At 38.7% G+C, this 23,938-nt stretch overlaps 1 protein-coding gene across 1 annotated transcript; it reads right to left on the reverse strand.

Moving 5' to 3' along the window:
- Window positions 1–19,342: 19,342 nt before the first annotated feature.
- LOC139121874 (somatostatin receptor type 2-like) lies at window positions 19,343–23,449 on the reverse strand. The gene has a single exon (XM_070687136.1). The coding sequence runs from the start codon at window positions 22,701–22,703 to the stop codon at window positions 21,345–21,347; it is 1,359 nt and encodes a 452-aa protein (XP_070543237.1). The 5' UTR covers window positions 22,704–23,449; the 3' UTR covers window positions 19,343–21,344.
- Between the last annotated feature and the right edge of the window lie 489 nt (window positions 23,450–23,938).

Consider the following 23,938-nt stretch of genomic DNA (forward strand, 5'->3'; position numbering starts at 1 on the left):
TGGTTCTCGGCGAAAAAGTGGAACACGGCTGCCGTCTGTGCGATAAATCATAAGTTCAAGGAAGTGTCATCTTGCAAACTTCATCTGCATATCGATGCAGGCACTTACAGATTAGCTTTTTCGATGCTAAACAGTACAAGCAATGATTGCTTTACTGTATCTCTGCACAAAACACAAGGATACCTTCTTTATTAGTGTGCAAAGTTGCGGACATGTAAAATGTGAGAATTTAAACAATGTATAATTTTAATATGATCTTAATACATTGAACTTAAGACAATCAGACGAAAGAGAACCATAAATATGATGTATATTTTATTACTTGCGTGGTACTGCAAAATTTTAATCTTCGTTTCAGGACATGAATATGTATTGGATTAAATTGTATGATACACGATAAAATGACACATTTCAGCGCGACTAAATCAAGTCGGACTCTTCGGATGTCTTCTTATTATTCACATCACTTTTTCAAAGCAATAAACCGCTGTCTAATCCTGTTCAAAATGAAAATATTCACATCGGTTTCAGTGATCTCGTCCCATGCAAATATTGCGTGGAGCTCTTACTTGCTTCACATGTGTGCAGCTTGAACTTCAAAGGGTCTAACTTCACTAATTTGTTCTGCTAAGCAGAGTGTACACGGCCGATACAGATGTCTGTCGATCTTCACTGAATTTATAATGCAAAGTTGGAAACAAAGGACGGGACAGGCAGTACATTCCGTTGCATTTTCATAGAAAACGTCTATTGCATAAGAGCATTGGCCTGGAAATTGCTGTGATCGAAAAACCTAGTTACATCTGGATATTTGGGATGCCTGGAAAGCAAACGATGCATCATACCAAACAATATTCCACTTTCACTCTAGGAAAAAAATACTGTACAGCTTTATTCGTTTTTGATGCATTAGGATTATTTTGAGATGCAACCTTTCCAAAGCCTGGATAGTCCTTTCCATGAAACGTAAATGAATGAATGTAAATGTGACCTCTTGTCCCAAAGTCTTTCACGTCTGAGATAAAAACGCCGTTGGTCAATACGCATCATGGTGATGAGCAAAGTGCTGATTTTACAGGATGATACTATTTCAGTTTAGTGATCGAAGAAAAGATAACTGATCGGAGACGTTCGTTCGTCGCGGTCGGAAAGTTGCCAAAAATGTTGTGATTTCATCTTTCTTATGGATAGCTTTATACCATAAAAATACGCCAGCATAATACGTGAAGTGGCATGAGTATTAATCCACGGTGCGATGAGTGATTGATTGAAGTCGTTTCACGGTTCTGTTCAAAGTCAGTTAACGTTGTCATCGTAGCGCTACATGTAGCTGTAGGTAAGGTACTATGCCATTGATGGATGTGGCCGTTAAATCAAATTTAAGCCCTTGAGAAAGTTGTGATCGACCGAGGGCATATTATCGGAAATTCCTCCGCAGCGCGTTGTGATGGGTCGGCATTATTAGTATGACCATGTAAATTCTCGTTGATGCTACTCCTAATTCGGTGAAAATCGACGATTGTTAATGAACTCTGGGAGATTGGAACATGTGATAAGGCATTTGAGAGTTTAAAGAAAAAATGGAATAGTCCAAGAAAAATAATTAAGGTTTGAGACCAGGCGGATCTAGGGAATGATTCTTGATTCTAAGATTCTTGTAAACGGATACTTGTCGGTCATATTCTTATCATTGTCGAGTTTTGATAGTGAATCAACATTTGAAGTCAAGGGTACTATGGCTTGACCATATAGTGACCACAAACAAGTCTTGTTTATTTTGGATGAAAATAAAGAGCAAGTCGACGTATTTCGTGGCGTTCAGTCGACACATTTTCCTTTAAACAGTGTATGGGCACAAGAGTTATTCATATGGGCGTCATCGCCTCTGTGTCTTCAGCGCGTAGTTTACATTAGTCGTGAGGAACGTATCTACGACCTTTCTTTCACTGGAATAGGACTACATAAATAGGTATTTATCAGCAAATTTAGATCACAGTTTTTAAAAAACACGCGTGCAAGAACGATGAAAATGCAATCTAATAGGCGATTGCCAATGCTACAATGAATACTAGAGTAGAAATATTGACGGCTAAGACTACAAGCTTCATCGACATTCACGCACACAAAACTGACACTATCTGACCAAATTTTGAACAGCAGCGTTGTCGCTCGCGTGCAGCTATATTTGGTGACAAACCTGCGACCGCGAACAGCCCTATATACTTAATAGACCGACTTTGCATACTGTCATGTCTTTAAAAAACACACATTTGGCTACGGCGCTTTTTAGACGCTTCGCTTATTTCCTAGGCAGGTACGGTAACATGATCGATATTGGCGTTGCCATGGCAAGGTTGCAGTATTTCTTATCAAGTGTCCGGCAATTACTGTAAATTTGCTTTTTCCCCACATTATTGTTCATTCGGTCAAGAAAGGGTCTGCAGTGGATAACTCCACAAGGTGATTACCGTTATCCATGCTGTGATCAATAAGGCGTGAATAAAATCTGCCGACATTTTCCTCTCAACATTGTTGACAACATAGTCTCTACATGAATTCGAGTTTTGAGAAGTTCCTTTGAAATTACTTATTAATGACTGTCATTTTTCGATTTCTCGGCCGTCTACAAACATGTCAACTACTGTTAGAACTGACATCAAAATTTCAGAGCTAATGGTCAGTTAGTGCGAACAAAATGAAAGTTCGTGAAAATTTTAACGATGCTCTTTTCAGAGGTCACGAAAAGAAGCGAGATTCGAACAAACAGGTCAGTATTTGAAAAGTCTCACTTTCGATGCCACGAGTGAGCTTATATAGAATCATCCATGCATGCAGATGTGTTCCATTATATCTGAGTCACAGGTGACAATTTTGGCAAATTTCTCACGCTATCTCTACTCAAGGTAAGTGATGCAATTTGCAGTTCATGCTCCGGCGAAGGTGTTCTGCGCACTGCTTTTACAGAGCCACATTTGATCTAGCTCACTCGGGTGTCACGAATGGCAAAGAGAGGTCCATTCTACGGTAACGAGAAACTCAAAAGAACAGTTTCTGTAACATGGGTTCGACAAATTCTCTTCGTCAAGAAGTTACAACAGTGAATTTAATTGAAAAAAACAAATCTTTAAGCCAACAACAACCAAGACACTGTTGTTAATCTAGGTCTAGACATTTGGGGATTAACGTGGGCGATGACCAGACCAATTTCGTTTGCCTTACTTAAGGCTTCCTATTACGAGAAAAGTCCGCAAAACGTAATCTGACTGTCTGACAGTAACTCTTTACCCGCGGAATGGAACTGATAATGTTAATAATGATTTTTTCGCTTTTAAGGCTTCGTTGGTTTTAACGCGTGGTTATTCGACTGGTAAATTTGCGAAAATCTCAACTGTCGCCAAATGCTCACGAGTATTCCAAACGTCAAGAGACAACCAGCTTTGAGCAGACTAAGCTTATCTAACTTTGATCTCTCGTTCCTACAGCCAAATTTTAAAATGGCCCTCAGTGGTTCTTATGCGTTCAATATACCGCTTAAGGACAGATTTGGGAAACTCGCTCATTCACAAGGAATTGTTTTATTTCTAGCTTCTGCCAAAGTGCGATTTTAATAAGACGATTGGCAAAAGGAAATACAGTGTACTGCTTAAGGATACAATTAAACCATCAGGTAAAACGAAATGTTGTCGATACAAATCGGAAGAAAATGAAAGCAGGTGTATCCAATTAGCTCTTAAACCCCGCGGCTCTGACCGAACTTTGTCGGGTGTTCTTGGTAATAAGGTCAATCAAGGGACCTAGTTTGCAAGATTTGTCTTACCCAGTTTTGAAAGAAGTTATGGACATTGATATCTTCGTGAAAATAGGCACATGCGCAAGGGTTATCATCAATACCAGAATACTATCACTATACCCAGTTCAACTTTTACCTCTATATGTATAAATCACCTCTTAACAGACACAAACATTTTCTTCGTTTTTTGTAGCTATGAAAGATTGAAAATTGCCATACCTGTTCAACCCCAGTTCCCTGTAAACAGGCCCACACACCACTTTGGTTTGGACCAAGCTATGGTAGTGAAACGGTTAATCATTTAGGTCATCAGAATGAATGTGGATATTTCATTGTAAATCTGTGAGACTATATAGTCAAATAACCCTTTCAGGTGTTTTTGGAGGTGCTTCGCTTAGTAGCCGAGTGCTGTAATAACTTTAGAGGTGTTTTGTAATTTGGTGGTATACTTGTCTATCGGGTGTCCAAAACTGAAAATAAAGTTATAATATGTTGTGTCAGTACGTTTTGAGCAAACCTATTTCTCGTTGGGCACACACGTACTGACAGATATTATACCACTTAACAGTTCATTCAAGCTTTCCAAAACGAAAGATTATGTTGTTTTGGCTAGATTATATTGTCAGTGAAAGCGTTAACAAGTAGAGTAGAGCTGGGTTGGACTTGATTAATGTTTGTTCGAAAAAACATAGAGTAATATAGAGAACTATTTTCGTAGAAAGTGAATTCCTAGAAAGTCTGAAACATTAACTTAAAATGTGCTTTTGCAGGAACTGTGACCGATTAACTTGCATGATTAGAAGAATGATATCGCTATATGTATGGCACGACAATTTTGGTAGACTGTGGTGTCATCACATTCGACGACGGGTGAAGGTACCACCGTTTACAGTGAATGCAAACCACGTGGAACAGTCAAATTACTCGCCTTTTCTGTGTTTTTTTCTTTCACAGTTTTGCACAGCCCGCGGTAATATTTATCGCACACTGATTTTGTGCTATTTGCACGCACACTTTCAATAAGCAACAGAGACGGTAGGAACACAGCGTGTTCAAAAATTGATTGCTTGATGTGAATACTGCTCTAAGCAATATGGCAGTGCCTACATCGCTTTCACATAAGTCGTTCCAACAGGAAATATCGGTATAATGCGAGCCCGTACTTTTATAACTCAGAACTGCCGATACAACTATAAAAGTCAACTGTATTATTTGTCGTCTGTTTCATTTGAATCTCCGTAATAATTCCCGCCATTAAAGGGTCCTCGTCCAGTTTACTTTTCAGCATAAAAGCATTTTTCTGTTCTTTTGTGTGTGATTCCCTCACAATTTTCAAGTTGTCATGGAAACGGCATACGCGTCGATCGTATGTGTGCTTTTGCGATATTCAAAGTCACATATGTCGGAGACTTTCTTGAAAAAACATCGTCTTCACAAAAATTGATTGAGGCAAAACATCACACAGGGGAAAGAACATACATTAAATCGCTGTGACTCAAAGTTGGTGAGTTCAAAGGTCACTGGTATACAACACTATAACAAGGTGACGCCAGGAAATCTTCTGGCGCTATTAAGAAATACACAAACACTACTTGAGTCTTAATAATCGCATGTTGACTCTTTCAACAATCCCTTCCAAAGTATATATAGGAAGCTTTGTATTATACTCATTCATACGAAATTACAGTGCACAAAGCTCATCTTCATTGAATAGCAATAAGAGAAAATGTGAGTAAACACATTGACTTTTATCACAAAGGACATATATTGTAAATTCTCGGAGTATTCGTAAAGGCTGCAAGATACGTGTAACAATATACAGTATCCCCATTCTATTAAAGCCATCCTGGATACGGTCAACGTACGTTCCAAGCGTATTTAAACGTTTGTAAGGATTCTTCGAAGACCTGTTGTCTTAATTGTAACGATCCCACCGTTCCTTCATATACGCTGTTGATAGTATTCCATCAGAAGGCTCTTTTAGAGTTTGATGAGTTAATATTTGTCACAAAACGTAGTGTTATCCTGAGAAATCCTCTTGAAACTTTTAGATTCATTCAAAAATCTTAATTATCTTACAGTTTTTCTGTGATAAGACTTGTTGGACTCTCTCTACTTCTGAAACATTCATTGGATGTCGAGTGCGCAATTTTGTCTAGAGTGCCATTCTACATCGCTTAATTGTCTATAATCCATAATCGAAAAGACGGTTCTTAACTATTGAGTCCTTTTAAATCTAATAGTATCCAAGTTCTCGATGATAATCTGTGATAATGGTAGCATGTGCCTTTGAAATAACAGTAACGAGCGTGCCTTACTGGATGATTACAGCTAAGGTTTTGCAAGGGACTCTGATCTTCCTGTATTTTTCTCATGATCTTCAGCCTAGCCAGACTGGTGTTCGCCCAGCGCTTGGCTTGCCAAGTACCCCTCCTGAATGAGCTCTCCTGAAACCAGCGATTACTCTCTCCGTTGAACGTTACCGTCTGTAAGATTCGATCGTGTCAGCATATAAGTGATATTGTAAGAAGACATATTTTGTTTAATCCCAAAAACTGTTTTAAGAGAATTTTGGTGGGTCACACAGTATAGTCCACGTAAAATTTGATTTTGATAGGTGAGTTCTTAAAAGACCACCCAACAATTACTTAAATGAGTTTTGATGATAGAAATAGAAGCTGTCGCAATTTCTCGCGATGTGATTTCAAGTACTACCTCGTGATGGCGCCTTATATGATTCACAATATGATATAACGTGATATCTGAAAATGTTTCTTCTTCGTAGCATGTTTATTACAGCCAATCAATATGTTCCTGTCCTTTTGACTTTGAAGATTTAAGTCTGTGTCACGATTCTGAAATGTTTGATTTTTGTCGACTGCCGTACAGGTAATACGCGATATGTATCCTGTCCAGATGGTAGATGGTTTTAAATGACAAGACCCAGCATGATTTGACATTCAGAATGTTTAAATTTTAACAAGCTTACTGATTTACTGTGTAACAGATCTGTACTTCTATAAATAAATCTATGCTTAGATGGGAATGGATTACACGAATATGGGAACTAAAAATTGTATGAAGCTGTTACAAATACTAGTAAATTGAGCAATAAAGGTTAATTAACGTCAGTTCACTGGGTTTTTCCAGTTGAAAGGTCAACAAAAGACTCTATATGGTCTCCTGATGATGATTAATCAAGTGAATCGAGATCAACTTTAAATATGCATGCTAAAGGAAAAACGTCTTTTAATAATAGAGCATTCTCTGTGGACTCCTAACCATTCCTAACCATGCAGATGTCTAAAAGTAAATAATATAAACTCACTGCCAGGCAAATATTCTTCTAAACGATCAACACAAAGAGAACTTCAGGTAAACGACTTAAGAATTGGAGGTTGACATCTACATAACCTTACGCAGTAAGATAATTGTATGCAATGTTTGTAATAGAAAAAACACATTATCTATTTAATTAACTAATTAATTAATTAATTACATATCTATTATTTCAAACTTTTTCGATGCCGATCACAATAGTTCCTTGATTGGTTTTTAAACATCCTGCAATAGATAACCAGAATATCGACAACCTCCAAATTATTCATCTTGGCATTGTTTTAAACAACAATCAAGTGTTACTTTAAGGAATTTCTAATATTCTGATACTCAGTATCACTATTATTTTTTCTTCTTGGCCAAAGATGCAATAATTTATTGATATCGCGATAAAAGCTTATAGTGCCAAAATGTCTCAAATTTTCAAAATTTCGGGTAAAGCAATGTTGGGGTGAGATTAAGACTTCGTGTATCGATAAAGCTGTCAAATTCTAAGATATTGGCAATAGTATACTTAAATTGCTCTAACGTTGGGCTTAAATGCTCACCGTATGTCAACTTCAGGGAGGCATAAATCAGGAATTTACAAGGCTTCGATTATTTCAAATAAAGTCAACGTCAACGCAGAGTCAAGTCATTACATTGAGCCTAAAAAGAACAAGCATCTCTAAACCTGAGTCATAAGCTTTTTACCAATTGGAAATCAAAGCATTTGGGGCTTTTCTAGATTGAATAAAGGTATTTCAATACTATGGGTGGCTTTAATGTCGTTTCCATTTTAGTTTCACCTTTTTTCAATTTCATTAAAGTTTACGTCATTGCTAAACGTGTCCATAATGCTCTATTTGAACTTCCATTGTTGGGAAGACAGTGCCTCCCACGTGTAGCTATCAGGGTGATTACTCTCCGAAGGCCTTTTGGCAAATCACGGAATTGCTTCATTGAGTTCTGCGGGAAAAGTGATCGAATTTGTCCAATTTCTTATTTCAGCTTTTTCTTGTCAAACACTATTGCTTTTCACATACGACTGATACACAAGTCGTGCCAATTCTTTCTTGGCTACCGATGTTTATTCCAAGTGTTAAAAAATAGTATAAAGGGAGTAACGATATACAACCCTTTCAACCAGATAGCTTGAAAGCACTAATGGAAACATCTATGAAACCTAAATTTTAGGCACTGAATATGTAACTATGGAAGCATTGAAGCAGAGACACATTGTTTTAAATGGATTAAAACTGCCATCAATCAGCACTGTACCGGTCTTACCCATTTATGACAAGCGTTGTAAGCTTTCGCAACTGTTACCAACAAAACCTCTTTACATACAAAACGCACGAACCGATAGGACATACTGTGTATGCCCCGTAGAGGTTATTTTAATTGTGACGATTTGCAGACCTTTAACCAACGCCGAATTCATTTCTGTTAATGTCGTCATCAGTATTTTCGTAGTATTTGGAGAAAAAGTTTGTAATTGTAAATTTCTCGTTATCCCTCGTGACGTCAACAACATCGATTTTCATGTGGTGGGATTGAAATATAAAACATTTTCCAATAGAACATTTTTTCGGTAACTGACGAGGTCGTCACATCACTGACAGTAAGGTCACACAATCATGAATAACATACAGAGCATATGCAACATACCCATCAACGTACCTAACCACCCACCTAACTAGCCACCCACCCATCCACCTACCTTCCTACCTACCTACCTACACACACACACACACACACACACACACACACACACACACACACACACATACATACATACATACATACATACATACATACATACATACATACATACATACATACATACATACATACATACATACATACATACATACATACATACATACATACATACATACATACATACATACATACATACATACATACATACATACATACATACATACATACATACATACATACATACATACATACATACATACATACATACATACATACAGGATATATATACGGGTACGGGTTTGAGGGTGTCTGTATCTGTGCCTGTGTGTCTTTCTGCACCTCTGAGAATTTTGGGGGGTTTTTAACTCCGCCGCGGGACGCACAGAACAATTCCTGATGACTATACCGCTTCGTAATAAGGTTTTCCTGACTCTCACTGACTCATCAGTAAAAATTATCCTACGTCAACTGACTTGAGGGGGACTCAACTCAACACAGCTATTCTTTGAAACATTTATATTTGATATGTATAGGAAGCGAGAAGAAAGAGAAACACGGTCGAAACTAAACTAAGGCAATTTCTGATGTTTAAAATTTGTACCGCATCAGAAGCCATTCAAACCTTGCATCGAGTCGTGTAGAATTGATTCTTCGCAAGGAAATCGTTTTGCAGAAAAATGTACTTTCTTTAGATTAACAATACAGTCGTCATACCACTGTCTTGTGTCACATCGTGCCAGCTAAATGGAAATGTTTTTCCATGAAAACGATACAGTACGTTACTCATGATATTTGCTTTGCTCGTGGTCTTATTAAACACGTGCGGAGATATACAGAGCGAAGTAGGATCAAAAACAGATTGGTTCTTTGCGAAATTATGTCCACCATATTCACACGCCAGACTCACGACCAGAAGAAAGGGGCGGCTGATCTTGCAACTGGGTTTTCGCCTGTTGGATGGTGGCTTAGATTTAAATAAAACGAATGCGTCGAACGTCCTTTACGTCACACAACCTCTACCATCGTCACTTGTGAGGTAGTGCCATACTCATGACCAAATATGGCATCGTTCAGGAAATGCGTTAGGCAATAAGTACATATCTCCTGAAACTCACACTTACAATCACACACTTCGCCTATTTCGGAAAGAAACATGATTCCTTTTATATCCGATCAAATTTTAAATGACTTTTTTGAATGCCATGAATATTTTTTGTATAAAACACTCCAGCTGTCGCTAAAAGATTTTTCCTGCATAATTTACAACCCTTCGTAACATGTGAGTAATTCGATTCCCCCACGAGGGAGTTTTCGTGTCTTCTGTTATAAGCTCAACGGTTTTAGAGAAAACAAGGAAGCTAAATGTTCACATGTAAAACACTCAATCACATGTCTCATAAGTTCTTCGACACAGAGCTCCCAGGGCGACCAGTGACGATCGCGTAGAAATATATGAGGTAGTTTCTGGTTATGAGTTACCTGAAGTTAAGACAATTCCTTTTCTATTCGGCGATCCCGTATTGAGCATCTTAATTTTTTCCACCGGAAAGTTAGCTGCACAAGAAAATGGTTGACGTGCAAGTTCGGTAACCAGACCTCTGTTGAATGCCTGTAACTTCATCATTGCTTGACATTTTATGGAAAGACCGGAGAACGCTTTGCAGACACTGAATACTTTCACAGATAACATTATCGTCTGATTCACTGGCTTCCACAAGTCTAAGGGTATTACATATGGGAAATTTGGTTGTTTTTTACTGTACCAGCCTTTCTTTCGTTCCCATGGTTGACAGCATGGTGTTTCAAAAAGGGTTCCGGTATAAAGCAACTTATTATGACAGGAACTAGTTGATCTCAGTGAACAGAGTTGCCAACATCCTATGTTATTTACTCTGACCCGTTTTGAACTTTAAGAACAACGAAGGTGATTGTAACATAAAGATTAGCGATCTTGCGAAAAGGGCCAGGTTGATATACATGTACACCAAGTTTTACTATGAGAAGGAGTAACTGTGCCGTAAGGGCATAGTTTCAAATAATCAACGGTTACCACTGTAATGTGACATTCATTTTGCAGAAAGATTAATTTTACACGGTCAAATATCGTAAGTAGGGCATATTTAGACCACCACTGGACAAAATAATTGCTGTGTGTAATGTTCTTTGATCGTGCGGCATTGCGAAAGGCTTTCTTCACGTGCAGCTAATTGCCTTATATCATATATGGTATTTGTTCGCCCTTCGGTTTCTTTTAATTTGTAGCCAGCTGAGCGAGGTTTACTGAAAAATGTTTGTAACCGAGCCTCTCTAAATATTCATGCTCTAACAGTCCGGTATGATGGCTAATCCAGGCTTTACCCAGTGCAGTATTATTGGCAACGTCTTTTCGCGAAATGGTAAGAGAAATTGCATTTTTGGATGACTGCCTCTCATCACCTCAAATAACCATAAAAATCTTGTGGCTTTATCGTTTCAAAAACATGAAAAACACTCTGCTTGACAAACGCTTTACCAATCTGTAAATGATACTCGCCGACAATCTTGACAACCGCTTTATTTGAAGGTAACAGTTAAAGTTTTGGTGGATGGGAACACCACAAGTATTGAAATAATTACCTTTTTCGACAGTTTCTATTGTTCAAAGAAGGTGCCTTTACGCAGTCAATCTTTTGGCCTGATATGACCTCCACATCAAAAGAGATGACCGTCGTAGCAACGCTACACTTTTACTTCAACTTTACTCTTCTCTTCACTTACAACAGGGCCTTTCTGATCGAAGCAGTGACTTCTTCACGTTACATTTGACACATTCTATGAAGCTGTTAAGAGCGTTTTCACCGGCCACCTGTACCTTGTACTGCTTAATTCATCCTGGAAAGGCGCTTTTTGTGATACACCTTGATACTCTGTTATTTCCGAATTTCAACCACCTGTCTGTTTTCTGTTGAAATTTACTAAATAGCAAGTTTCAACATATATGAGCATTCAGATAAACTTATATATATAATTATATATATATATATATATATATATATATATATATATATATATATATATATATATATATATATATATATATATATATATATATATATAATATATATACATATATATATATATATATAATCGGAAGTGAGGATGGTCTCAACAAGACACAACAAAAAGGCTTTCACGGTGACTAGCTTTCGCCCTGCTTACAGGGCATCATCAGGTCCAACTGGAGAACTCTAGTACATGTGGCACTGTTAAGGTTTGAAAGTGCAAAGTATGCAAAATCAATTATGCAAATTGATTATTAAAACAGTCGACGCAAAGACAGGTGTAAATGCAACAATGGATATATTAAATGGCATTATCTCATGGGGCATTGGTGGTGGAATTAGAAATGGCTATTGCAATTTACGTGAAATTACAAGTACCTCATAAATTGCAGTCGAATGAGTGGTGGTTTAGGTCGAGTCCTCTGCGTGTATGTTAATCGCACTTTTCTATTTCTCTTACAGGTAACGATGATGCGACAGTACTCTGACATTAGATATTTTGTTAAAGTGAGGGGAGAGAGAGGGGGGAGGGAGGGGAGGGGAGGGATAGGGTACTTCATCCACCCATCCCCACCCGGCAAATGTCATGCCCTATTTTCAGTACTTATAGAGATCCCTGAAGAAAACCTGATTGTTTTTCATGAGGTAAATTGGACCCAGTGTTCTACAGATGCCCCAATTTAACCTCACTCGACAGAAGGGTTATTATCCTCTGAAAGACAAGTTTACATCATCCTCTTTTTAACCAGTATTTTGTACTTTTCACTGAGCGTGGCGCCGGCAAGTCTCTCGATGGCTTTCGGGAAAGTCAAAGGCCCGGTAAATTGTAGCGCCAAGGGCGATTACCTTGCTCATATTTCCGTGGTCTTACACGTTCTTTGTACATAATACTGAGTTGACGTTGCAAAACCATGGCTTGCGGGTGCAGTGATGAGACAAAGCCCCAGCTCTGAGCCTAAAGCATTGATCATACGCAAGACTTTTACAATGAGCGACGGAAAGATAGTGTTTTGGGTGTGATAATTGATACTTTAATTCCCTTGAAGTTTTCAGTACACCATAGACGCGCTTACGCAATCTGTCGCGCGGTAAGAAAATTACTCTCGGAAGTACCAGCAGTACTTAATTGGAAAATAGCGATCGCGTTTCAACTTCTATCCTTTCAGTATAACACAAATGCATGTGCTATTACCCACGAGTTATATTGTATTCTCAACATGACACTGGGAGTTTACGAAAAAACACACACACTAGTCAACAAAACATGTTATTTGACGCCTTGTCGACCACATTGCTTAGTAATCAACGTCTTGTTGATAAAAAAATAAACAGTACCTTTCAATCATGTCGAATATAACTCAACAAGTATAGATTTACAGGAAATGAAGAAAGACCTCTTACATTACACCTGTTGTGTAGGGATCGGTCTCGTTGTTTAAGCACGGTGTGTGACTGAGGTGCGTATGAATGATTCATGCATACGCTAAGCTTTCGCGTGCTAAACAATAAATGATATGAAGGGTAGGCATGAAACAAGCATTGTTGGGATCTTGGAGTATGATAACCGTGCACGTGTACAGCATTAAACACGGAAATTCCAATCATATCAAACCATACCTTTGCATTCCCCGGGAGAATTTCGAACGAGATTAAAACTAATCACGATTATACAATCCGATCGATTCTCGGCATCCTGTTGCAAATTATAAGCCTGCGTGATTTCACAAGAGATTAGTTGTTAAGCAAAACGAAATTAATTTTGTCCACGTATACGGTAATGAATACTCTGCCTCGAGTATCGCTGATTTTCAATTAATTTCTGCATACATAGCATGTAGGTGAAAAGTTAGGTTACTCCGAACAAAAAGAGATTGTGTTCACTTTGAAAATCAACTTTTCCGTGTTGGTTTGCTTCACTGTTTTTCTATCGTCCATGTAAACGTTATTACTCTTTTCCAGAAAAAAATCATTTATCCAGTTTGTGGAGTGACCGTGATCCATGGCATGAAGGAAGACATGACCTTCAGATTCAACTGTATATGAATGACAGTTTGTTGGCGCAGACAAATTAAAAACGAACCTACGATCTCGAAAGCGATAAGTCAAACAGCCCGAATGGGAAAAAATCGCATGGTCGACTTGCACCAGATGCAGATAATTGGATCACTGCATGGCGTCGCAGAGCCACCACTCTCTTGTTTGACTACGACACGCCGTGCTTGATATTTTAATCTTCTCGTCTTCCACTTTCACGACAGAACAAATGCGATAGATTAAAGTACAACATCATATAGGTGATGAAGAACGCTGTCGGCAGTCGACAGAGGGATTTGGTTGCCGCAGAAAACTCGCCAGGAACCCCTTAATCATGTAGAATTGGGATACAATATATCGACACGTGTAGATAGTGTTTTGTTAATTTTGGACAAAATGTATAAAAATGATTGAATAATTAGTTACTTGTATGAACTTTTGCAAGTTGCCTTAACAAAAGATAACGTGTTTCTATAAATACAGTATTACCCCTATACAACCTTGCCAGTGTATTCTCAGCTGGCAATTACAATATGTTCCACGAGCCGATAAGGTCAGAGTTCAGAAGGTATTTGCCTGTGCAAAGGAGACAAACGTCGTATTAAATATTGACGTTTCTGTGATGGTAATTTGCGAAATATGGGAACACTAGGCTGAGAGAAAGCCGACATAGTAATCATATCTGGCGATCCTGACAAGTGCTAAGCTTTGCGCTTTATGGATAAATCTGATTAAAAGTAAAACAATATAAATCGGAACGTGATGAGAATAGATGGAACACAAATTGAAACACTACGGTGTCAGGGACAGAGGCATATAGAAAGAATAGGAAGCAGAGACAAACCAAAGCATAGACAGTGACTGACCGTGCATTAGACTACTGAAAGTGAGGTTCGGTGTTAAGGTAGAACGCGCCTCAGGTACAGATAGTCGGACTCTCAAATTTATACAATTATTTGCTGATCTACCACTTGTGGGGGTTCATGTTAAAGCTCTTGGAAAAAGAAAAAGTGTCGCTGGCTTAGTTTTTCGAAAATCTAAACTTTAATTTTCCCACATAGATTAACACGGGAATGGCGGCCATTTTGGATTTCAAATGTTGCAAAATATTGGGTGACTTTTTTTCGTTAGTTCCAAACTTTGCACGGTGACCCCCGATTTTTATTGTTGATTTGGTAAGAGGATGGTTGAAAGTTTCATTCAGGGAAGTTTGAGCAAATGTTTAAGTGTTTCACTTTCGAGTCGCATACTTCCTGAATGTTTTCTATTAGACTGAGCGTATCTTATACCACACAATGTGATGCTGCAAGTGGAACAATTAGTGAACATAAATAAAGATACGATTTATTAAGTCATACCTTTATGAAGCATCAGGTATGGTGACCTTTCTGGAATGTGATGGTGTTAACGTTCATAACCATCCATATAGACACTTACAATGATGGTAAAAGAAAGGAACTGAAGAGGATGAGAGAGCTGTCACTCTTCGTGATGTATTAAAGCGGAACACACATCTCATGGGGAATCATAATACAACTCATCTATGTCATTACTTTAGTAAAACGGTATTCACTCAACCATATGCTAACCTTCTTAGGCATAAAAGCGAACATGGCCTGACCCAACAAGTACAGCACGACATTGTTAACTGGGTAGACTACAAAATGAGGTTTATTTCAATACCCATACAATGCAATGATAATTTATGCATATCTGGAGATGGTCGGATTGCAAATCAAAATTCTCATATATTCAGTATATGTAACAGATTTTCGGATTCTCACTCAAACTTTTACAATATTCTTTTGGTTTATCACATGTTGCGGCTCATTTTGAAGCTTATGGAGTAGATAAAGTTTTCGTCGACTTAGTTTTTTAAAATTGGAAATTTTATTTTCCCAGTAGAGGTAAAACAGAGATGGCGGCCATTTTGAATTTATTCTTGATTTTGAGAGAGAATGGTTGAAAGTTTGCTTGAGGAAAGTTTGGGCAAAAGATTATGTTTTTCATTTGCGAGGCAGAAACTACCTTAACTGTCGTATGAGCACAATGACAAAATGCAGCATTTTTGGTCAGGGTCTTCCCCTCTTTAGTTAATTTGTATTTATAAAATGGACACATAAAGATGACTTCGGTGTACATTGGCTCTATTATTGTGTCCATTTTTGTTCACTTTGGAAACAACATTCTCCCCATTGTTACTATTGACAACGAGAATGATCCATCTTTGACGTCATCAAAGTCCGAAATCTATCGACTTCGCATGCCTTTGGTCGCAACACGAAGAATTCATTAGTTTCTTGGAATTTTCAGTTTTGGCAGAATGGATTAGGATATACTAATTGTATACACATAAAACTTTAGAAAAATTAACCTCAATAAAAATATTGACAAGTCGACAGAAGGAAGTAAGCTTTCCTTTCAACAAAAAGTATAAGTTGTATCTCGAGCTGAGAGTTCTGACCGCTGTACCCACGAGCCTAGTGCAACTTTGTTTTTAATAAACTTCTGAACCCTATGTTTATTGTAACCAGAGATTTGAAAAGTATTCATAATCACGGAACTAACGTTCTAGACCACGTTAGACACTGTGGGCACATATTTGTAAGGGTCTAAGAAACACAGTAAGATAACCTACAATCGCAGATTGATTGAATGCGCTTGCTTGAAAATAATACTCCGTCACAGTGTTAGAAGCCATAGGCATCCAAATTATTGTCATTGTAATATACGATAGGATTACAATCCATCTTGTTCGTGTTTTGTCTGCGTTACACACACTGCAACGAATCTTGAAGTGCTTTAGTAGTAGCTCTGCCTAACCCCTGTGTTTTCTGAATGACAACGATCCTCCAGAGGAAAACCAATGAAATCAAAGACTTTGTGAAGCTGTCTGAGGAGTATTGAACACGATTGGAACTAATTTTGGAGAAAAGGATGTTGTAGTAATGTTGGTTTAATCAGCAAATTCAAACTCGTCTACTATTCTTCCTATTTTTTTTGCAATTCACTTGTTTCTATGGGTAATTGTACTATTGCAACTTTCAGCAATAGGGCACCTAACACTTTTGGTAAATTTGAACAATTAAAAGATCCTATTCTCCACATTAGTCCCAATCGTGTAGTTGGTAGAAATTTGGTCCGGCAGTTAAGAATAGACTTGCTCCAGATGAAAGGGTAATCCCTGTAACAGATGCTGAAAGATAAAAACTGTAAGTAGTGTGGAAAAGTATAGACAAAAAATATCAAAAGACTGAGGTCATAGGGTTTTGTTACAAGAGTAGTCTATCTTGGACTGGTAAGTTACCAATGTGCTAGCAATGACTAATTGTCGAGTTACCAGGAATATCAACGATGCTGATTAATGACTATGAGTTTTCTTTTCACGATAAAGCGAAATGGCTTCATGTTTCCGGGTATGTTAACTAGATCTTGAGAGCCTCTCGGAACATCTTTCAACAAAACTGATTCTGTTAGTAATGCTAAACACGGGGAAAACAACGTAGTACACGTTAACAGCGAGTGGCGGTCCTCCTGAAAATTATCTGCCGTTGAATGGAAGGTTCAGGAAATTAACGTCACTGAATAGGGGACAAAAAGGCAAGGTCAAGGGCAACAAAGTGAACACCATAGAGGACAATCGACTTTCTACTCGCGAAATTAGCAATAAAATGAGTATAGGAAGGATGAAAAAACTGATAAATTCGAACTGAATGAGCCATTTTGAAACTCATTGATTTTTTGGCCATATACTCCAGATTGTTAGATTGTTCAGTATTACGTAACGCTGCTGATGTTGTCTTAATTCTGAAGATGTATCTTTGTCTCTCCCTATTGATCAGATTTCACAGTCACTTGATGTGAAAGGGGATTTCGATTTACCTTCATAAATACGTGCAAAGGTCTAGTGGGCTGTGAAAGCTAACTGTATTGTAATTTGCTTAGCAAACCGATCCAACGTGGCTTGCCGGCTTGCAGTTCTATGTTAAGTGGCGGTTTCTTATCAACGAGTTTATATGTTATCAGAAGAATTTCCTGAAGTTGAACTCTTGCCTGACAAAGTTCATTCGAACTCCAATTTTTGACGCCATCTGTTCCAACCGATCATTTGCTTTTTTTTAGATTTTTAGAGTTTCAAAGACATGACTTGTTCTGTCGTGTCTTTAAGTGAATTTTTCCTGTCGGTTTCCCCGCCATGCTGCGGGTAATTGTGCATTAAGTCTTTATTTCCTAGACACGTATAAAGATGTTTCCGAAAACCTAAAATCAGTCTGATATGTTGATCCTGCTGAATGTCAAGCTGACAATTTGAATTATTATTCTAATGGATTTCATTCACTCCATTTTCCTACTAAATTTCCGATATGGCAAGAGTGTTTCCGTCAGGGTGGAATTTTGATTTACAAGATGTATTTGAACGTTTTCCGCTGAAAGGAAAGTCATGGCGAGAAGGCAGGGCAATGATCTTATATCAATGCTTTACGTTGTGTTTCCAGTGTGGTGGCTTTATGTAAATGTTTTGTCTGTTCTCTGTGAATTCCCTTTAATTGCCACTGAAAACTTCCCTTTGCTTTTGTGGGTATTATTTAAGCACAGCTGGTAACCGAGAATATGTATGTCTTGTGTGGCGATCTCTAAATTTACATGTATGCCTGTTACCGGTTTGGGGGTCGTCAATTGCAGCATGGATAGAACTACACGGTATAGTTTGACATTGGTATTCAATGTTACCAACTTTACGTATCACTCGTATAAAACAACGTAAATTTCGAAACGATAGAAAACAAGGAAATTTGGAAACTGAGATACCAGTAATCCGTGCGGGAATCATGAAAATCTGAGTCTCTAACAATTTTAATCAGGTGCATGCATGACTTTGCAAAAGCATGATACATGTTCTTCACCACACGATTAGCCTAATCCTGAAGATAACAAAATCACATCTGAGGGCGCCTATTACATGTTAAGTAGTTATTTCGAAATAAGCCATCTTCAATTATCGACTCCACATAAAGGTATTTAAACCTTGGCTCCCTGAAGTGAGATCTACCTTTAACTGCAGTTATTGAAAGTGACACGGCGCCAGAACACAGAGCCTTGGAAGTCGTTGAACTACTCTGGAGGACTCTTTGAAGAAGTAGAACTACTCCTTAGACTCCGTGAAGACAATGAAATTTCACAGTATTTACCGTCTTATAGTGACCCATGTTGACTTGTGAGTGCAATGGAGCTTAAGAACATGACCTTGGTAAAATGTTTAAATACCTATGTATGGTGCTTGAGTGGTTCAATTACAGCAGATTTCAGAGTGAAAGTGGTGATTTAAAGTGAATTTTTCAAATCTCCTAGTCGTGAAAGAAATCTTTGCATCATAATGTAAATAAAATAATATACTGTCAATGAATTCGAAGAGATAATAACCAGACGGCAAGTATCCCGTGTCGAGGAAATAACATAGTTTATTCGATGTTGAATTTTAATATATTTACAGTGATCAAATTGAAAATCTTAAGACAGATCCTGGGGTCCAGGGTTTACGAAGCTAGCAACCAGTGAGATCTATTGATTATTCCATGGTTTTACGCAACACATTATTTGGTAGTAGATTAGAAGTAGTTTTTTAATCTGTACATTTGATTGTGCACTTGATGAATATTTAATGTCATTCTGTTTTATGTGATCTTTACGCGTGCATTGTTCATTATTCTTGTTTCCTATTTGCGCGACTAGCTGTCCGATTTGACTGTGGTTCAGTATGGTGTTTATGAACATGTATGAGGGCGTTGGTTGCATGAAAACGAATATAAATAATCAATTATGGACATTAAAGTGAATATAAAGTGAAAGGGAAGAGAAATATGCCTTGTATATGAAAATATGAATAGCTCTCAATTGTTATTAAAGTTTGATAAAATCTCGGTGAATATCCCCTTTACGCTTTGTCATGATGACATTAACATAATTTTTATGTGATATGTGTACCATTATGGTCTCATTGTGACATTTAAAAGACCAAACTTAGCGACACCGCATCACTGCTAGGCATTTGACGCAACACGACTGGTAATTCTACACGAAAAGTGTCAGGAATAAATAGATTTAGAATAGTACTGCTGCTGATATTAAGTATTAAAAGATGACTCACTCGATGAAATGTGAAATAAACGTGGCAGTTTGTCCTTCCGGGATAAATATCACCTCAATTCTAAACTCGGAAATACGGGCAATGCTGGCTTCCCAGGATTTAGATCGATACAGCTGACGATGCTTTGCATTGTCAGCAGAGCGTATAACCCTGTTAGCAGAAGCAAGCTCTCCGCATACAAAATAAAATCGGGTGGATCAAAGGTCTAAAATAAAGACGCTTGTTAAAATAGAAAGCTCAATAGATATAGTAACTGTACGCCTAGCGCACAAGCTTTTATGTACAATCCCTGTCGAGGTTTACGTGATAAAATTACAAAGAGGAGAGTGGCTGTAATTTTGAGCAATTTTTAGCAAGCGCCAAATTAACTGTAGTCTGCTTGCTGAGCACTCAATGTTCGAACGTAGTTGTGGAGTTAGCAAGCAACAAACTGTCACATTAGGTGGGTTGCCAAAACGATGATATTCATTTCATCGCTTTTTGAAATTAACAAGAAAAGATTATGATGTGTATATTAATCGTATGTTTGTCTCGGTGGGCTCATTATGAAATTGAAACTACTACAAACGGTGAAATTTTGCAAGGACGTGGACTAGAGGAGGTATGTCTTCCAACGCATACGTATGAACATAATAGTGTGATTCTCCGCTGTCAATTTAGCGTTTCTTGATGAAATAAGAGGGGTTACCCTGGGAAACCATACTTGGCATATGTACAAAAGTGACAACAATGGAGTGAAATTCGCAAAAATATAAATTTGAAAAGGAACAGTACCGTCCTGCGTTTGAATTTCGAAATACTGCACTGCGTCTTCATGAACAGCACTTTCGAAAACCTTTCGAAGGATACAGTTTGTTTTGAAGCTTCACGGCTACTTTTGATCCCTAGAAAAGACGATGCAGTTTATTTATATTTAGCTGGTATGATTGTTAACTTGGTACTGCACTGACACGTTTTGGATTAAATACAAATGGATGACCTGAATTGTTTTAAGCAGTTGATACTGCGCTTGTCCCTTGAACGTCTGTGGTATTTTCTGTATCCAACATTTTGTCATCTTTGCTCTTTTCCTTTTCAAACATCGTGGATAAGGCGATTTCAAGATTTCCAATGGATATTTTGTCGTCTTTGCTGTTCTCAGGCCTAATAACTGGTGTTTCTCGTCCGGCGTAATACTTAGATTGATCTTGATTCCCGATCTTACCATTTGCAAACGAAGTTTGCACGGTGTCGTGTTTTTGTTGACCACTATCAGTGAGTGAGTTAGTTCCTTGCTGGGGCGGGTGATCGGTTAATGGATCAACTGCAGAGCGCTCGGAGAGTTATCGCTGACGCTTATTTGATACGCTGCATTATGGTATGCCAGTACGTGTATATTGGGTTCAGGGGACTGCTTGCTTATGTACTTCTTGGCGGAAAGACCTTTCATCAGTTGTCGCGAGAGTTTATTGCGAGAGCTGGATAGGTACGCACTCTGGGCTTTTCTAGGCATATCTCCTTTGCAGCATACTAATCGGCCAATACTCTCCTTGAAATTTCTTCCAACAAATGTATAGACAATCGGATTCAGGGCGCTGTTGCTGTAACTCAAACACATCGACACTAAAGTGGCAATTGCAGCGGCTTTAGTGTACGGTCCTGGGAAAAACGCGAACTTGATCTGCATGACATAGAAAGGAAGCCAACAGAAAGCGAAAGTCAGCACTGCCATGATCACTAACACTGCAACTCGTCTGGAGCCCCGTTTGCTAAGGCCCGGCTCCCCGGGCTGTTTATTTTTTGAGATCAATCGGATAATGGATATGTAGCAAGTCGAAATGATTAACAAAGGGATGACATACCCGAGCGTAAAGGCATATAAAATAAACGTGCTGTGAACACTCTCCGTCCAAGTTAAAGTACAGACAGTTGCGTTGGTATACTGGTCGATCAACATTCCAGAATATATCCAAAGCGGGAGACAAACCACGCCGGACAACACCCACATCAGGATGCAGATTATCCGCGTGTTTCGGAGCGTTCGGACTAAGAGCGACTTGATCGGGTATGAAAATGCCATGTACCGGTCCAAGCTCATCGCAGTCAGAAGGAACACTCCCGTGAATTGGTTCATCCCGTCGAATGACATTACAAACTTGCACATGACGTAACCGAATATCCATTTTTCTGTGACGAACTGATATGCGACGAACGGTATTGTCAGCATGAAAAGGAAATCTGCTGTTGCCAGATTGAGGATGTAAATGTTAGGCAGCGTTTTCATGCTTGAATAGCGCAGTAGCACTAGTATGACGAGTAGGTTACCAATTATGCCGCAGAAACAGATAGTGCCGTATATGACCGGTTGTACGATGCTGATCATAACGTTCAGTTCCTGCCACCAATTCGGTGTCGTGGCCGGGGTGTCTTGGACAGTCGGCGGGGTAAAAGTTGCGTCTTCTCCGAGCAAAGTCAGGTTCGCAGACGCCAACGCAGTGGAGATTCCGTTCGAAAAGTCCCATTCTGTCGACGTTACGTCGGGCTGTTCGGTAAAATTTGACGAGCGGAAGTTGCTCTGCTCTGACGGTGCGAGAGTTACCTGCATCGTCGTATGACCCAAAACGTTAGTGAAATTCTCAAACGAGCTATCGTTTTCGTAAAGCCGGGTCATGCCAGATACAACTCACGAGCTTTCAGCGATCATCTAACTTCTTGCCCAGATAATGTTGACACAGAAGATTATATGGAATCCGTTGTTTCCTCTTCAAGTGTTTTATCCCATCAAATCTGCATGTGATTTCCAAAGCGACCAATGTACGCCAATCGAATTGAGTATTCCATGTTGTGTTCCCGCCGGTTCAGGCCACCAAACAATATAGCTACCTATGTCAAGGTCAATAGCCGGGCAAATCACGCATACTATATATGCCAAACGTCGTTCGGTTTTGGTATAATGGGTGTCGTGACCGACAGCGGCAGCGAAGGATCTTGTTTTCAACATCAAATAGTGCCGTCTCACCATGTGAAGGACACGCGCTTGCTCACGTCGCACTGTCGCATCCGGAATCCCTGTTGATGACGTCTGACAGGGGGCGAATATTCAATGCAGACGTCAGTCCGCGAACAATTGATCGATATTTCCCGCGGGGTTTTCGGCGAGATGAGCCCATCACTGCCCGATTGCAAGGCCTCGCTGCGTCTTTTACAGTTTAACGTCCAACAATTGAAATATTTTCTGTGTTTTTTCTCAGGTGCACGTGCGTACGTCTTAGGCAGTCACAAAATACCGCTTTCCCATTTGCTCGATGAGAAACAACAAAATCGGCTCTAGATTTGCTTTGAGTAACCATAGACTCTCGAGAAAACGTTTTTCTCGAGGGTCTATGGAGTAACATACTGCCAATCACTCATTCATTAGAGTGTCGCTCCGTCTGGTCATTAGTCTATGCATATTCACTCTAACGACAATAACAGTCTAATGACAATAGTTTAACCTTTAGCTTTTCTCTCTATACCAAAGAATAAAAGTGGGTTGAATTCGAAGAGTAATTCATTCCTTCGATCGAAAATTAGCCCCGTATAAACAAGACTAGGATGTTTATGTCATTTTTATTTGAAACTTTAATGATGTTATTAAAATTATTCTAAACCCAACGTAACTGCATCATTTATCACGAGTCGGCCATATGGTTCTCCAATTGCCGGGGAGGGGGGTATAAAATAACTTTGGGAGTTTCATCTGGAAACCGACCAGTTCCAGCGTTGAAGGACTTTATAGGCGAGCATTATACAGGCGAACACATTGGCGTTTTATTGTACCGCTACCAAGGTCCTCTGTCTTGTTTATCGACCATCAGCATTTATGTGTAATAATTCGGCATTGTATATAACAAAACCATTCATTTG

The sequence above is a fragment of the Ptychodera flava genome, chromosome 21 (genome assembly GCF_041260155.1).
Source record: "Ptychodera flava strain L36383 chromosome 21, AS_Pfla_20210202, whole genome shotgun sequence".
Lineage (NCBI taxonomy): Eukaryota > Metazoa > Hemichordata > Enteropneusta > Ptychoderidae > Ptychodera > Ptychodera flava.

Bases quoted from the DNA above. Each gene is read 5' to 3' on its own strand.
- LOC139121874 (XM_070687136.1), bottom strand. From the start codon at position 22,703: ATGACCCGGCTTTACGAAAACGATAGCTCGTTTGAGAATTTCACTAAC.